Below are 13929 nucleotides of genomic sequence, written 5' to 3'. Positions count from 1 at the left end.
ACTTAACACTTCCTAGCTGTGTGACCCTGAGCAAGTCACAAGTTAACCTCAACTGCCTCAGCAAAAAAAAAAAAAAAGAAAATGATATCTGCATCCAGGAAAAGAACTATAGAGATTGAATGTACATCAAAACATGCTATGTTTACTTTTTTGTGTTTTTTTTTCCTCTCCCCTGGTTTTTCCCTATTCACATTTTTCCTTCAACATGATTCATAAAGAAATGTGTATAAAAGTAATGAAATTAAATTTTTTAAAAGATGACTACAAAAAAGTAATTAGGAAATACTTGACAAAATAAATAAAAATTTAATAAGAGGGAAAATGCGCTTTTGCATGCTTTGTGAGATTTTGGTGAAAGTCATAAAAAGTGGAAGTTGAAAATCCAATCAAAACAAAGCAAAACACTACCCTGCTTTGGACCCTCAATGATTTTCATTGACTATAAACCTGAAATTTGTGCAAATCATTTAATTTTCCTACTCACGTTTTTTTTTTTTTTTTTTTTGTTTTGTTTTGTTTTTTAATGGTAGAGCAAGGGAAGTAGACAAAAATGGGCGATGTATAATGTTGTGATGCTTCTGATCCAAATTAGTAACTACTTCAACATCCAATTTCAACCAGAAGAGACAGCAGTCCCTTTCTAAGTATTCTTACTGGATTATACCCTCCCTGAGAGCATGGACTGTATGTACACACATATTCCCTTGCATAGTAGACACTAGTTATGCAATAATACCCTACTTCTGAATTACTGGACAAACAGATAAATTCATGTGTCCATTTCTAAACCTTTAGTAGTTCCCTCCATTAAATCTCTGAAGCTTTTTCTTACCTATACTTTCTTTAAATTCTCAGTAAAATTTCCAGATTTAAGTCAAGGTAAGTAGCTTCAATGTGCCAGGCACTGCTCTAAGTACTAGAAAGATAAAAAAAAGGCAAAAAATAGTTCCTACCTTCAAGGCCCTCAGTCTCATTGGTGAGACAATATGCAAATAATATGTATGGGACAATTTGGAGATAATCTTGGAAGGCACTCTCATTTAGGGAGAATCTAGAAAGTCTTCTTGTAGGAGGGATTTTCACTGAAACTTGAAGGAAATCAAAGAACTGAGGAAGTGGAATAAATAAGATTATTTTCAGTAGGAAAGACATGAAGTGAAAAGGTACTGTCAATTATTCTCCCCCAAAGCTATTAAACTGTACATACTTTTTTCACTCAGAAATAGCATAGATAAGTCTATACCCCAAAGAGATCATAGCTAGAAAAATATTCATGGAAGCTCTTTTCCTGTTTGTTGACTAAGAATTAGAAACTGACAGGGGTTCCCATTAATGTATGTGGAGTACTATGAGTGTGGGCTCCATTTTTCTGTGTTTCCACAAATATTGAGAATGCTGTTTTGTGTACATTGAAGGGAGACAGAATAAACATGTCTAGCTTCTCCTTCCTACCTTTCTCCAAGGGAGAATTTCATTCCTTTTAAAAAGAAAAGAAGATTAATGACAGAGGCTCTGTTCTCAGGGAAAGAGGTTCTAAAAGTGGATCTATCTTCTCCTTTAAATATTGTTTGCTTAAGTTTTATCTAAATTTTTGATCACTTTGTCATTTCTTGAAGTAGGGGAAATTCCAATTTTTATATCCGAGTCTTTTTTTTTAACCATCTTATATCAGTGTCATATACAAAGAGAATAACAAAAACTAAAAACATCCAAATCAGAGCCAGACAAATCAAAGAAGGTATACATGAAAGAATATGCATCAGGCAATGCAGATTGAGGGTACTCCTTTGTGAGTTCAATAACAACCCAAGCAACAGAGAGCTTCCAGATCTCATTGAAGGGGAAACTCCTGAAGTCTCTAGAGTAGCAAGCTGGAAATAAGGACGTGATGAAGACTGCCATCTCTTCTCATGTCTTCCCAGTCATTTCCTTCAGTAAACTTGAAAGGCCTCTTTCATCCTCTCTCTCAAAGCTCAAAGCTAGGAAAGCCCAAATGATGACAACCTAAACTAAGACTGACTGAGAACTGAAACCCTTACTTCTCCACACACAGCTCCTCTCCGCCCCTCATGCAAGGTGGGGCATTCATCTCTACTAAAAATGAGAGAATCCCATACCAATGGGTTTTGGGGACAGGTGTGTATATATAATATAGACACACACACACGCACATATATATGCATATCCATATCCATACATATACACATGTGTATACATATATGTAATGGTATACTCTGTGCTCTAAGAAATTTTGGAGATAGTTTTAGAAAACTCTGGGAAGATTTATATGATCTGGCTCAAAGTGAAGGAGCCAGAGAACAATTTAAATAACAAAAATAATTTAAAGGCAAACAACTTTGAAAGACTAAGCAACTCTAATCAACACAACAGAACCAACCAGAATTCCAGAGGACTCATGATGAAACATTCTATTCACCTCCATGCAGCAAAATGATGAACTCATAGTGCATATAGAAGCATTTTTTTTGGGGGGGGGACAAGGTTGATGCAAGTATTTTTTGGTTTTTTGCTTGACTCAACATATTTGTAACGAGTTTTGCTTTTCTTGCTTTCTCAATGAGGAAGGAAAAAGTAAGAAGGAGAGAATTCAAAACTGAAAATAAAATAAAATTTTGAAATGTACTGTCAGGAGGTAGAATATCTTATTTAAAGAGGAAAAGGGAGTCTAATGTCACTGTATGTTAGAGAGAAATAGGATATAAGAGGGATGAAAAGGTAGGAAGAGGCCTGATTATTAAGAGTTGAAAAGGAATTTTATTTTTTATCCTTGAGGCAATGAGGAGCCATTGGAGTTTATTGAATAGGGATTTGACATTGTCAGACCTGAATTTATAGATCATTTTCATAGCTCAATGGTTTGAAGCAGGGAGGCCAATCAGGGTATTGTGGTAGTCCAGGTTTGAAGCGATGAGTGGCTCTACCAGAGCAGAGAAAGAAGGAAGAGGGAGTATATATGAAAAATGTTTTGAATGTAGAATCTACAGGACTTGGCAGATATGGAAAGTGATAGAAAGAAGTATAAGCTGACACCTAGGTTGTGAGTCTGCCTGATTTAGGAAGATATTGTTGCCTTAAATATAATAGGGAAGCTTGGAAGAATGGAGAGTTTTTTGGGGGAGTAATAAATGAAGATTTAATTTAATATTGTTTATATTTAGCTGGTTTCTGTTCAATAAACTTACTTTGTTTTAAGCTTTTTCCCTTTTTTCTTTTATTTTTTCTTTGTTGAATTCTAAAAGGCAATCAAGTATGAGCAAAATCTAAGAAACTGACCCTGTAGTACAATGCAGTCACTTCATATTGTGATATAGGCTGATTGCCAGATCTTTTAAAGCTATATACCTATCTTTCTTTTTTGAATTCTCCCATCTGAAAGAACTTCAATTAAGTTCTTTTTTCAAGACGTTTTCAGATAAGCAGGGTGGAGAGGGGGAAGGGAGAGCAACCCTATAACCTTTTCTCTACTACTTACTGCCTCTGAATCTTTTCCTGTGATATACCATTCAATTTCTATGAATTGTTTTATTTTCTTTTTGTCAAACCTTTAAGATTTTCATTAAATTACATGAGGTAGCCTAAAGTCAGGGAATAAATAATTTCTAGAGTTAGGATTCAAGTTAGTTGAATTCACCAACCATTCATTAAAGCTCCTAAGTGTTTAAAAACTTAGTTACTGACCTTAAAAAAAGATGAAATGTCACATAAATGACTATAATGTTTCTTCAAAATTGTAATAATGAGCATTCTTGGATGCAGAAGCCCAATGAGAAAACACAGTTTGTTTCCCTGTGTTTAGAGGTAGTTGGTTATAAGTTCAAATGAGTTCATACTATCTGATGCAATTAATATTATGGTTTAATTGATTTTGTTGTATGAGAGAGTTTTATTAAAAGAGGGAATGTTATTGAGAAAGAATAGTGGTATAAAAACAAAAAGTGTCAATGAAACATTTTTATGTATTAATTCCACTGTTGCTATACTTGCTAAATGTCTGTGATCTTCATTAGTTGGTTTGGCAGAAAAGATATTTATTAATCTGGTGGTTTATTTGTCAAGTGAAGAAATTTGGTGTAACAAATAATGAAATTGTCATTAATTTTTTCTGAACAAAGAGGGATATAAAATTACAGATGAAAAGAGCAATAGTTTGAGTTGGGACCTGCTGATGTAGTCAGGTTAGGTTTACTGTTCTATCATTTCAATTATGTCAGACTCTTCATGACCCCATTTGGAATTTTCTAGGCAAAGATACTAAACTGATTTTTGCCATTTCCTTCTTCAACTCATTTGACAGATGAAAGAACCACGAAAATAGGATTACATGACTTGCACAGCTAATACATTTGAAATCCATTTTAAAAATTTGCGTTGTAGAATTTACAGCTAATTGGATATGTCCAGAAAGAGAGGAGTTAGGAAAATGAACCAGAAATAACAGGTTTCACGGGACTGCATAAATATTTAGAGCTGAAAAGGTCTAAATTTTGTGGTCATCCCATTAATGAGAAAACTGAAGCCCAGGGAGGTTGTGACAAGCCCAAGGTCCACATAGGATAAGTGGCAAAAATGGGATTAGAACTATTCTAGGAGTTCTGCGATTAGGTCCTTTGGCTCTAAATGCACATTTAAGGTTTACCCGACGCAAGCCTGCCTTAACCTCATGCCTCGTAGATTTCAATGTTTTTAAGAATTCGTTGTCGCCACTGCCTTCCCCATCCCCCAACTCCCCGGGTGGACCTGGCGGGCTAAGGGGGAATGGAGGCAGTTTAAATGCTCTGCCTCCCAAGCCGCGGTCGTGCGGACGGCTGAGCCTCCTCGTGGGCTTCACAGGCTTGCTCTGGACAAAACCCACTGGAGGCTCGTGTTCCATTTACGCCATTCCTCCATTCAGTTCAGTGGCCGGTTCTCGGCCCCAGGCTAACGTTCTGGGCAGCGTCGCCCAAGGTCACCGCTAGCCAGCGCGCTCTTCCCAACCAACGCCCCGCAGAGGTCACCTCGGAAAACGGAACGATTATTTTGTGAACTGCGAGATGGAGGTTGCGGGGGAAAGGAAGAAGTTGACGGACAGAAGCGACTGCAGTAGAGAGGGAAATAGAGGGGAGGAGGCGGGGCAGGAGAGAAAGAATCCTGAAGGACAGAGATAATTTTATAAGAGGTGAACGATAGCGGGAGGGAGGAAAGGAGGGAACTATTGAGAGAGGGAGGGGACTATTAATAGAGGGAGGGGCTACTGGGAGGGAGCACTTCCGGGTTAGGTGGGCGAGCCGACTTGACCTTCGCCGGCGCCGCCGCCATTTTATCCCAGTCAGTCAGGAGGCAGCGGCTGCACAGGAACCCTGAGGACAAGCTGCAAGGATGCTGTCTGTACGCGTCGCCGCTGCCTTGGCTCGCGCCCTCCCCCGCCAAGCCGGGCTGGTAAGCACCTTGCGGAGCTAGCAGAGAGAAAAGGGGAGGGAGGAGGACAGAGATCGCAGCTCCTTCGCTGCCACAGCTGCAAGCGCTGCACGAGACTAGATAGGTCGCGCCGCCATCTTCCAGCCGCTGCCGGCTGAGTCGGTGGAGGCCCCGGGCCGAGCGAGCACGCGCGGCTTCGGATCCTCTTGTCAGCGGACGCGGGGAGCGACCCTGGTTGCAGGCTTCGGCTGACCCGGCTGGGCTCGGCCTGCAAGGTCCGCGGCGGGAGCTGCCTTGTGCCCCGTGAAGGTCAGGCCTCCTCCCGGCGGCCTCGGTCCCCGGCCCTAGCCAGCTCTACACCACACGCCGACACACTTTTGCTAGGGTAGCCTCGTTTCCAAAGTCCAGAGTCTGGCGTGCTGAGGAAAGCACCAGAGGCGGCCCATGGCTGGCGGTCGTGAGTTTGAAGGTCAGCGGGGCCTAGGTTCGCCCCCTTGATGGAGCCTCCTCCGAAGCTTAGAAGCGGGAGGCATTGGTGGGGGTGAGAGTAAGCTTTTAAATAGGTAATGACATTGCAAGTATGAGGTGCTGCAGGGAGCACGACATTCATAGGTTACACGAAATTTAAGCAGTGCGGCCAAAAGTTTTGCAAATCAACACAATAAAGACTTTGGGGCTTTGGGGGTGGGGTGGAGAAGGGCTGTCCCTTCGATTTATTGTTGGGGCCTAAATTCAAATTCCAGCTCTGCTATTAGTGTTTGTGACCTTGAGCAAGTCACTTAACTGCTCGTCTATAAAACAATTGCATTAGTTACGTTCTGAAGATTTTTAGCCTTAGGTCAACTGCAGGTCCTGGTCTTTGGACAGTGAGTTTTCTTTGCTATGACCCTGAAGAGCATAACACTGAAAAGGACTTAGAAAGGTCATTATGGTTCAGGTTCTTGAATTTTTTTCACTAAAATTTCTTCCTCAAAGTGAAATAGTAAATAACTAAGTTATTGGATAATAATTTATAATAACTTAAAGTTTATAGTAACTAATTATTTAATGATTTTCTTTGGTCTCAGGTCTCCAGAAATGCCTTGGGAGCAGCCTTTGTTGCAACCAGGAACCTCCATTCCTCTAACAGCCGCCTTCAGAAATCTGGTAAGTTCATATTTATATTTTTAAGGCATGTATAAAGGTTATTTTGAAACCATTTCAGGAAAGGTAAGCCTTGATTTAATTAGGGAGGAACTTTTACAAATCACTTTTCTAGAGCATTTTTTGAGATAGCTGTATTCTGCTTCATTTTTCACACCTTTGCACAATTTCCCCCCTATGCTTGGAATGGACTTTTTCTTCATCTCCACTTTCTACAATATCTAGTAGTAGTTGGTTTTTTTTTTTCTAGAGACCCAACTTAAATGCCATCTTTACAAGAAGCCTTTATTTATTCCCCATTCTCCAAAAAGTACACAAAATTTATATATATATATACACACACACACACACACACACACACACACACACACACACACACACACGTGTATATAGTAAATGCATGTATGCATTTGTTGTCTCTGGGTAAAATGTAAGCTCCCTGAGCAAAAATTATTTTATTTTGGTATATAGTGGGCATTTAATAAATGCTTTAATTTTGGATTGTTATATCTTTTCCATATCTCAACAGTATTTTATTTTACAATTACATGTAAAAATAGTTGTCAACATTTTTGCAAGATTTTTGAGTTGCAGATTTCTTCTTGCTCTAAGGTCTCCCCTCCTTAAGACATAGAGTAATTTTATATAGGTTATACATGTAAAATCATGTCACACATATCCATATTTGACATGTTGTGAAAGAAAAATTAGAACAAGGAGGGGACCATGGGGGGAAAAAAAGCAAACCAAAAGAAAAATGAAACCAGTGTGTTTTTGATCCACATTTGGTCTTCATAGACTTTATTGTGTTTCTTCTGGATATGGATGGCATGCTCCACCCCAAGTTTATTGGAATTGTCTTGTTGTCTTGAATGACTGTATTGCTGAGAGAATCTAAGTCTTATGATAGTTGATCTTCACATAATCTTGCAGTTACTGAGTACAATATTGTCTTGGTTTTACTCAGTATCAATCAGTTCACATAAATCTTTCCAGATTTTTCTATAATTAGCCTGCTCATAATATCTTAAATAACAATAATCCGCTACATTCATATACTGTAACTTAATTCAGTTATTCCCTAATTGATGGGCTTGCTCAATTTTCAATTCCTTGCCACTCCAAAAAAAAAGGGGGGGGGCTACATTTTTGTACATGTGGATCCTTAATTTGACTGCTGTGATTTTTCTGCCATTTCATATTCCATTTGAGATTTCAGGGTCCTCTAATGCAATGAAATATTTATTTCTCTCTTAGAAATGCAGTATTACAGAACACTGAGATCTAAAGAGTTTATAAGGAATTTGACTAAACTAAGGTCATACAGTTAGCTAATGAAATTTCCTATTAATAATAGTGAAATTAATCTTTTAATGTAGACTGAATGTAGGTATTATAAGAAACCAGGATAATCTTAACCCAATTGTATTAAAAGAATAAGGGAATAAAGGGAACTTGAAAGATGAAATAAATAATTTAAGTTATTTATCTTATATTTGTAAAAGATGTCAATACTGATCTATTTTAGTGTTAAACAATCCATTGCCAATGATTTGTTGAGGCAATTGAGATTAAATGACTTGTCTTGGGTCACACAACCGGGACTTGTTAAGTGTCTGAGTCTGAATTTGAATTCAGGTTCAACACTCTATTCATTGCACCATTTAAGTGCCCCTATTGTGTTTTTGTTTTTTTTTTAAAGTCTAAATTTAAGTGCTACAGCTTTAACCAATACTAATAGCTATTTTCTCTCATTTGAATCTCCTTGACTTGTTAAGCTTTTGCTGGAGGTAGCAGAGCTGTAATGTACAAAAATGTAAATTTTTTTTTTTTTTTTTGAGGCTGGGGTTAAGTGATTTGCCCAGGGTCACACTGTTAGGAAGTGTTAAGTGTCTGAGACCAGATTTGAACTCGGGTCCTCCTGAACTCAAGTCTAATGCTCTATCCACTGTGCCACCTAGCTGCCCCTAAAATGTAAATTCTTAATGCACTCACAGCTAGCTTTTAAGGTTTATTTTCAATCCTTGAGTCACCTCTTTAGAAGTGTGGGAAAGTTTTGGAAAGGCAACATTTATATAAAAAGGCATTTGAAAACAAACTAATAACCATATATTGGTACTGTCTAGTTTTTCTAATTCTATTCTGATTTATAAACTAAGAACACACATAAAATCTGTAATAGCTGGCTGAATATAACTTCACTTCCACTAAAGAATTTGGTTCCCTGGGGGCAGCTAGGTGGCGCAGTGGATAGAGCACCAGCCTTGAATTCAAGAGGACTAGAATTCAAATCTGGTCTCAGACACTTAACACTTCCTAGTTGTGTGACCCTGGGCAAGTCACTTAACCCCAGCTTCAAAAAAAGAAAAAAAGATTTTGGTTCCCAAAATAACCAAATATACAAGGAATAGAAGAGGAAGAGGATATTTCTTGAAGGACTATTTGATGTTCTTTTGTTCCCTCACTTGATTTAGATTGACTTATTCTCAAACTAATAAGCTAAAGCCTATTTTCATAGTTGGTATGTTGCCTTATTGAATGAAGCTTGTTATCTTTTTGATCTAGGTGTGTATTTTGAATATTGTCTTGTGAATTTATTAAATGAATTACAAATATTGCAAACTTGTTTTCAAGAATCCAAAAAATGAACATGTAATGCTACTGTACTTAATAGGCACTGCTGAAGTGTCCTCTATTCTGGAAGAGCGTATTTTGGGAGCTGATACCTCCGTTGACCTTGAAGAAACTGGGAGAGTCCTTTCTATTGGTGATGGTATTGCTCGTGTACATGGATTAAGAAATGTTCAGGCAGAGGAAATGGTGGAATTTTCTTCAGGTCTTAAGGTAAATTTCTTTGTGGCAACACAATGTTTTCAAGTTCTTAGTAGTTCCTTTATCTGGCGGGATACCTCAGCAGAAGTGTCAGACTAGCAGCTGAAATCATATTAATGTAATTGGGACATAAGATTTAACATACAAAAATACAGTAATATGTGTATAACAGTAGTGTGTGGCAGCAGAGATTTCTTTCTGTTTGGGTTTGACATGACAATCTTAAGTTTTTGACTGGAGTTCAGGACTTTGATTTATATTTGTGGGAATTTCTAATGTCAAAAGTCCTTTCATCTATAACTTAGGGTTTTCTTTAAGACATTAAAAGATTAAATGACATGTGGGCATGTGTTAAATATCTTTTGTAGGCTACTTGAAGCTTTTTGGAAGGGCTAGTTTGTTTTATACCCAATTTTATTCATTGTAAGAAATATAAAGGAAATGTTAAAGCCATTAAGTGAATTGTGGATGGAATACACTGACTATTTGTGGCTCAGAAATTCAGTATGTGCAAGCCCTATCCTAAACGCAATTGGTTAGTCTTGCTCCATAAACTTTTTCAAATAGATATTTTCAAATCTGTGCTAATGCTTATAAATATGGATTGAATACTTATTTTTTTAAAAATCTCAAGTAATTTCTATAAGTTATTTTCATAGTGATAGTGTTGGTATAGACTTTTAGTATTCCTATTCAAGTGTGCTTGAAGTTTGGGGCAAATTCAAATTTTTTTCTCAGTCATGTAGTTGAGATTAACCTGTTTATAGAATTCTTTTTTTTTCTTAAGTTGGGTTCCCCTGTATTGGGACAATGTGTTATTTCGAAAATAACTGTTGGAAATAGGATAGGAGAGAGTGACCCTTTGATAGGTGTCTTATTTTGAGACAAGAATGGCAATTGTTTCAATATGGACTATTTTTTGTTTTGTTTTACTGTATTCATCTTTACTATTATGCCCAAGTTTTGAATTATACTTTAGGTTCTTATTTATGGTATAACTATTTTCTCTTCTGAATGTGATTGAAGAGCCAAATCCAATCACAATTAGCTGGGAACAGTGAATTTTTAGGGCTTAACTCTTAGGGAAATTGGTAGTTAGTTCTTTCTCTTAGCTTGAAACTTCTAATTTCCTGTAATAAAAATTACTAAATTGATGGATCTGTTGAAAAATTGGAAGGGAATTTTAATTAGCTTCAAAAATAGATTGAAATTCAAAGCTAAGACTCTACAAAGATTTTTTTCCTTCTGCCTTTTAAAAAAATTCTTCATTGGTTAACAGGACAGAAAATAATAGAGGCATACACATATATCTGTAGTCAAATATTCATATCACCTATAAATAAGAAGCATGGATATTATTTTTTCTCCTTTTTTGCATTATCAATCTACGAACTATTGTGGCCTTTTTAAAATTCCCACAGTCTTTATTGAATTTCTGTTACGTATATTTCTTTTAGGGTATGTCCCTGAACTTGGAACCTGACAATGTTGGTGTTGTCGTGTTTGGTAATGATAAACTGATTAAAGAAGGAGATATTGTGAAGAGAACAGGAGCCATTGTGGATGTTCCTGTTGGTGAGGAACTTTTGGGCCGTGTTGTAGATGCTCTGGGCAACGCCATTGATGGAAAGGTAGATTTAAAACTAATTTTAAAGAACTGGGTTGGTGAGAAGGGTGCAAAACAATGCTTAATAAAGATTCTTTTCTTTTAAAGGGTCCAATTGGTTCCAAAACTCGTCGACGAGTTGGTCTGAAGGCCCCTGGAATCATTCCAAGAATCTCTGTGCGTGAGCCCATGCAGACTGGCATTAAGGCTGTGGATAGCTTGGTACCAATTGGCCGTGGACAGCGTGAACTGATTATTGGTGACAGACAGACTGGGTAAAGATACAACAATGTTAAATGTTCTGTTTTCTCCAAAAGAAGATTCCTTATTCAGCTTAAATCCAATTTATTATCATTGTTATATTGTTCAACTTAAAATCTAACTATTTAATTTAAATCTATTTTAGCAAAACATCAATTGCTATTGATACAATCATTAATCAGAAACGCTTTAATGATGGAACTGATGAAAAGAAGAAACTATACTGTATTTATGTTGCTATTGGTCAGAAGAGATCCACTGTTGCTCAACTGGTGAAGAGACTTACAGATGCAGGTATTTAGGAGCCTTTTATGCTGAACATTTTTGTGTAATATTAACTGCCTTCAAGATAGAGTTTTTAAAAATTTTTCTAGAGATGGCTACTGGAAATTTTAATTGTTCCCTTAAAGAAGTAGCTATTTCTACTAATCTGAAGCACTTGATCACAGTTTTAATTATGATATTATAAAATTAAGTTTTTGATAATTTAATTTGATGGATTCTGAATTAAAAATATCTTTTATGTTGTTGTTTTCTGGTTATTTTCACAATTTGGGGAACCTGATTTTTAAATTGTAATTATTTGAAATATGGAACTCCTTTCTCTCTTCAGATGCCATGAAATATACCATCGTGGTTTCAGCCACTGCATCTGATGCTGCTCCACTTCAGTACTTGGCTCCTTATTCTGGATGCTCTATGGGAGAGTATTTCCGAGATAATGGCAAACATGCTCTAATTATCTATGATGACTTGTCCAAACAGGTTGAGTGAATTTCCTTTTTAAACTGGGAAGTGTTGAAAGGGTGATGTTGAATATTGGTTGGATTTTAAACTTGATTTCAAGGAACATGTCATTCTTCTTACACTTTTTTCTGTTTATGCTAGGCTGTTGCCTACCGTCAGATGTCTCTGCTGCTCCGTCGTCCTCCTGGTCGTGAAGCTTATCCCGGTGATGTATTCTACCTGCATTCCCGTCTGCTAGAGAGAGCAGCTAAAATGAATGACACTTTTGGAGGTGGCTCTTTGACTGCCCTTCCAGTGATTGAAACACAAGCTGGTGATGTGTCAGCATACATTCCCACAAATGTCATCTCCATCACTGATGGACAGGTATTTGTTAAATCATAATCGTTTGATAGATATATGTTTCATTTGTTAGTATATATTGTGATTTTTTTCCAGGGTAGTAGGTTTTTAGACAGCAAGAAACTTTACTATCCAATCTCCTCACTATAAAGGAGGAAACAAACTCAGGAAGTTGTCATGACCTGGATAATCATATGGTGGAAAGAATACTGGCTCTGATGCTTTTTACCTATATGATCATGTCCCTTTAATAGTTCTTGATCTGTCTGAGAGATCCTAAGACTTTATTTAAACACTAGTTTTAAGTTTCTTAAAATGTTTCATTCTCAAAAAACTTTAGTAAGTTTTTCTTGTATTTGTCATTGTCAGTAATTTAATTTTTCTCATTTACAGATTTTCTTGGAAACAGAGTTGTTCTACAAAGGTATCCGCCCTGCCATTAATGTTGGTTTGTCTGTGTCCCGTGTCGGATCAGCTGCTCAAACCAGAGCAATGAAACAGGTAATTTGATGTCATAGTTGTAAAGTTAACAAAATCTTTAAATTAGTATTTGTGATTAATAAGGAACTCATAATCCAAATTTATCTTCTGCACTCTAGGTGGCAGGTACCATGAAGTTGGAGTTGGCTCAGTATCGTGAGGTGGCAGCCTTTGCTCAGTTTGGTTCTGATCTAGATGCTGCTACTCAACAACTGCTGAGTCGTGGTGTGCGTCTGACTGAGTTGCTGAAACAAGGACAGTATTGTGAGTTGTGACTCTTGTTTTTGTTTGCCTAGGATCTAAGTGGTTGTCTTGCCCAAACTTTTCATTTTTTACACATGCTAAAAGTGAGGCCTAAAGAGATTAAACTTGAGGAAAAACATGTTGGATAGATTACATCCCTTTTATGAATATTACTTATTGATATGATTTAATTATATCAAATGTATAAAGGTCTTTATACTTAAAGAAAAGTAGCCAAATGTGTCAGGTTATAAGTAATTTTATAATTTACCTCTTGAATCTGATGGTGATTTTCATGAGTTATTTATGGGATAACTGTTGACTTTGATTTCAGCTCCCATGGCAATTGAAGAACAGGTGGCAGTCATTTACGCTGGTGTTCGAGGGTATCTGGACAAATTGGAACCCAGCAAAATCACCAAGTTTGAGAGTGCTTTCTTAGCTCATGTCATCAGCCAACACCAGTCCCTCTTGAATAATATCAGGTATCAAAAAAATTATCAGTTCCTTTGATAATCGAAAATTTGTGAGTTTTGTTGTTTTTAATAAAGTGAAAACATTAAAGTGAGAAATTTTATCTAGTTTGTTAATTACAACTCTTTTGTTTTGTTTTTGTATACAGAACTGATGGAAAGATCTCAGAACAGTCGGATGCAAAACTGAAGGAAATTGTCACAAACTTCTTGGCTGGATTTGAAGCTTAAATTCCCCAAAATTTTATCAATTTGGTTTTTGTTGTGTCTTCTAGTGATTCGGTTCCATTCATTATAGGACTTTAATGCACTCTTGCGCCTAATGTACAGAAATCCCATTATGAATAAAGGGTTCCATGTTAATGTCTTGTTGTCATTGAAGAGATT

The 13929-nt window shown here is 37.0% G+C and overlaps 1 protein-coding gene across 6 annotated transcripts; it reads left to right on the top strand.

The window, feature by feature from the left end:
• Nucleotides 1-4935: 4935 nt before the first annotated feature.
• Nucleotides 4936-13905, top strand: ATP5F1A (ATP synthase F1 subunit alpha). 6 transcript variants are annotated; one of them, XR_012484401.1, is made up of 12 exons: nucleotides 4936-5436; nucleotides 6483-6561; nucleotides 9233-9402; nucleotides 10848-11021; nucleotides 11105-11271; nucleotides 11403-11551; nucleotides 11871-12022; nucleotides 12146-12370; nucleotides 12740-12847; nucleotides 12946-13116; nucleotides 13325-13554; nucleotides 13692-13905. XR_012484401.1 is itself a non-coding variant. In XM_074279281.1 (12 exons), exons 1-12 carry the CDS (start codon nucleotides 5377-5379, stop codon nucleotides 13771-13773), a joined length of 1662 nt encoding a protein of 553 aa, XP_074135382.1. In that variant the 5' UTR covers nucleotides 4936-5376; the 3' UTR covers nucleotides 13774-13905. The 6 variants fall into 6 exon arrangements, 4 of the variants coding, with proteins under 4 accessions (XP_074135382.1, XP_074135384.1, XP_074135383.1 ...); XR_012484400.1 differs by having other exon boundaries at nucleotides 13317-13554; XM_074279281.1 differs by having other exon boundaries at nucleotides 12946-13090; nucleotides 13404-13554.
• Nucleotides 13906-13929: the final 24 nt, after the last annotated feature.

The sequence above is a fragment of the Sminthopsis crassicaudata genome, chromosome 1 (genome assembly GCF_048593235.1).
Source record: "Sminthopsis crassicaudata isolate SCR6 chromosome 1, ASM4859323v1, whole genome shotgun sequence".
Taxonomy (NCBI): Eukaryota; Metazoa; Chordata; class Mammalia; order Dasyuromorphia; family Dasyuridae; genus Sminthopsis; species Sminthopsis crassicaudata.
The sequence above is the reverse complement of the archived record's forward strand: the minus strand, read 5'-3'. Positions and strand labels throughout refer to the sequence as shown.

Excerpts from the sequence above, each read along its gene's own strand:
- ATP5F1A (XM_074279281.1), top strand. The coding sequence starts at position 5,377 with ATGCTGTCTGTACGCGTCGCCGCTGCCTTGGCTCGCGCCCTCCCCCGC. Across the intron at positions 13,091-13,403 it reads GCTGAAACAAGGACAGTATT|CTCCCATGGCAATTGAAGAA; the intron begins GTGAGTTGTGAC and ends CTTTGATTTCAG. Across the intron at positions 13,555-13,691 it reads TCCCTCTTGAATAATATCAG|AACTGATGGAAAGATCTCAG; the intron begins GTATCAAAAAAA and ends TTTTGTATACAG.